This window comes from Myzus persicae, unplaced genomic scaffold (genome assembly GCF_001856785.1).
Source record: "Myzus persicae strain clone G006 unplaced genomic scaffold, MPER_G0061.0, whole genome shotgun sequence".
Taxonomy (NCBI): domain Eukaryota; kingdom Metazoa; phylum Arthropoda; class Insecta; order Hemiptera; family Aphididae; genus Myzus; species Myzus persicae.
Genome location: NW_019100906.1, coordinates 3,394 through 6,309, shown reverse-complemented (window position 1 = coordinate 6,309; position 2,916 = coordinate 3,394). Strand labels below are relative to the sequence as shown.

General features: G+C 31.3%; 1 protein-coding gene across 2 annotated transcripts; it reads left to right on the top strand.

Moving 5' to 3' along the window:
* The first annotated feature begins 373 nt into the window (after positions 1-373).
* On the top strand, positions 374-2,415 carry LOC111026725 (chaperone protein dnaJ 49-like). Of its 2 annotated transcripts, none has more exons than XM_022304855.1 (3): positions 374-806; positions 1,013-1,427; positions 1,777-2,415. In XM_022304855.1, exons 2-3 carry the CDS (start codon positions 1,076-1,078, stop codon positions 2,352-2,354), a joined length of 930 nt encoding a protein of 309 aa, XP_022160547.1. In that variant the 5' UTR covers positions 374-806; positions 1,013-1,075; the 3' UTR covers positions 2,355-2,415. The 2 variants fall into 2 exon arrangements, with proteins under 2 accessions (XP_022160547.1, XP_022160546.1); XM_022304854.1 differs by having other exon boundaries at positions 396-806; positions 1,026-1,427.
* The last annotated feature ends 501 nt before the right edge of the window (positions 2,416-2,916 follow it).

The following is a 2,916-nucleotide window of genomic DNA, read 5'->3' as shown; positions in this document are numbered from 1 at the left end:
ATTATCGTGTAGTTGTCGAAAGTAATAAGATGTTATTAACAAAATTATTAACAGTTTTAATTTATTCTATGAAGTGCGTCTATTTTTTTTTTTATATTTATTAATAAAATAAGACATTCCTAATATAGATAATAGAGAACAATATTAGTTCGTAGCTATTTTAAAAGGATAATTATACATATACAAAATATGGATAGATGTATATACAATTAATGAATGAAGTGGAAGTGTGTCTATAGAATACTGTTATTCTATTTATGCTGATCTCCCTCTATTTATTCTGAGTTTATTCAACGGTAAGAAGTGATATCAGAAATCTTAAGTTGTAAGTTTTTATCAGTTTTATTTTATTACTGTGATAAATGATAATAGTATTAACTATTAACCATAATCCATTAAATTTTAAATTTTAAAGTCTTAAAATATATTTTAGACGTGACATGCTTACTAGAATTTTATTTTATTTAAAAGAAAGAGAATGTATAGATACACCAACGTTCATAGATAATTTTCTATAAACCTTGTGATAGAATCAATTTCTTATTCTGCGGTATTTACTTGAAAATTGATAACACCGCAGTGTCAAAACTCAAAACCGACAGCGGACAAATCTTTAAATATATTTTTTCTGAGGGACAATCGTGAAACGTTGTTGCTAAAATTTTGGTCGACCTTCGTGATTCGTTGTGGCCCGTGGGTCTTATTAACTGTTAGTAAATAACAAATGTTTTTAATCAGGCCTATTGCAGTAACGTTTTTGTAGTTGGCGTATTTGGGCCGCTCGTGATATATCCGTTTGACTATGTGTAAGTGTACTGTGTACGAAAATATTCAATATAATATGTTTAACCGTAACGTTTGGTATCACTCATATACGACCTCAGTTAGTAGTGTCGTGACGGCCCGTCCAAGGTGGATGTATATGTATATATATACACCTTGGGTCCGTCCATTTGTGTGCAACACATGAGACTATCAAGAGAATGTTTTCTAAAATCACGTTTTAATACAGGTTTATACTACAGATTTGTCGGCAGCACGATGCGCTTTCCAAACTTTGTTTTCCGGAAACCATATGAGCCCAGCTACTCTCAATGTCATGACTCTGCGGGGCCATGGATACTGGCTGAAATGTTGGTGGACAGATCTCGGTGTTATATCGAGGAGAAAGCCAACGATGTATTTCGCTCCCAGACGTTTTGTTAAAGTCACTGCCTCGTTGGTATCATCAAGAAATTATTACGACGTACTAGGCGTTCCTAGAGATGCCAACCCAAAGCAAATCAAAGACGCTTATTACAAACTGGCAATGAAACACCACCCAGATAAAAACAAAGGAATACTCACCAAACAGTTCAGAGACATTAAAGAGGCATATGATGTATTAAGCAACGAATCTAGTCGGACAAATTACAATAAAAATATGGGTACTTAAGCATCTTATTCCCACTTTTTCATTATAATTATCTGACAAATTTCTATTTAACTTAGTTCTTGACCTTTGTGCTTTATAGCACTATATTATACTTTTGAACAAATAAAAATAAGTACAATGTACATACTATGTATAAAATGTTCAAAAATAACAATAAATAATTAATTTCCATTGACTTTTCATATTTTTCTAACAATTTTAGCATAAGATGTGTACAGTGTACATAAATTTAATTCTTTATCTCTCTCTTGTTTATGTAGATTTTAGATGTTTAAAATTGCTCTCTACATTAATATCTAAATGTCTAAAATATTGACCAGAAATTATGTTATTTTTTGCAGGTTCTTCAAACAGTAACTATAGTAGTACATCTAATGATTGGACATCTAATTCTTCTTATGGCCGCTATAACACAAATCACGAATATACATACAATAATAAAAACTGGTCAAGAACTGAGTATAGCCATCAAAGGACCAGACGTTCAGCAGGCTTTGATCAACATAAACCATTCAATGTATTCATAAATGTGATTTCAGTGCCCCAGAATATTATAAAAACTCAAATTGATCTAATTTTATTGAATTTTATCAAAAATCGCACATTAAAATGGATTCTGTTTCAACTATTTCAATATCTATGGACATGGGGGTTAAAAAATTTGAATTATAATGTACTGATATCGTCGTCATCTCCTATGAATCCATTGGGAGAATTCATCAGAAGTTTGCTTGAAAACCATACAGTAAGGATCGAACTAACAGAAATAGAAGCAATAAAGGGTAAAGCTGTCAGAGTAAAAGTAAATGAAAATGAAAAAGTTCTAGTAGTCAATATACCCAGAGGAGTACATAGAGGCCAATCATTCTACTTGTTTTACCTGATTGATGACAATGATAATACTAAATTTAAAGGATGAATTTTGTTACAATATGTCTGTTTGTTATTTGGATGAATTATAATTTATTTATTTACTGAAATGTGTATATTATGCATATCTTTTAAATGGTACAAATATCAATGTCATAGGAAGCAAATTTGTGTAGCACAAGTGTGTATTTGGATCAACTTAACTATACTCTATTCAGAATAAGACCCATGCACACAACTCGGCCACCAAGTCACGGTCTTATTCTGAATAGAGTATAGTAGTAAAACAACAAATTAGTACATACTGGTTTGGTTTACATGCAGTGTGGATAGGAAAGTAAATACTTAAATTGATTTTGTATTCTGAATCATCTCTGATATTTTAACTGTTAGACCATAGAAAGTTATAGAAGAAAATATTTTTGACTAATTTGTTTTTTGGTACCAAGAATTCGACATGTCCACATTCTACAATAGTTAAAGTATTAATATTTTATCAACCATAACTATATATAATTTATAGAATGCTACTGCTGCCCTGTATACAAACACACAATATCATATAATAACAGTGGCGTAGCCAGGATTTTTTTTCGGGGGGGGGGGGGGGG

Bases quoted from the DNA above. Each gene is read 5' to 3' on its own strand.
- LOC111026725 (XM_022304854.1), top strand. The intron at 1,428-1,776 runs GTACTTAAGCAT...TATTTTTTGCAG, and splicing joins AAATTACAATAAAAATATGG to GTTCTTCAAACAGTAACTAT.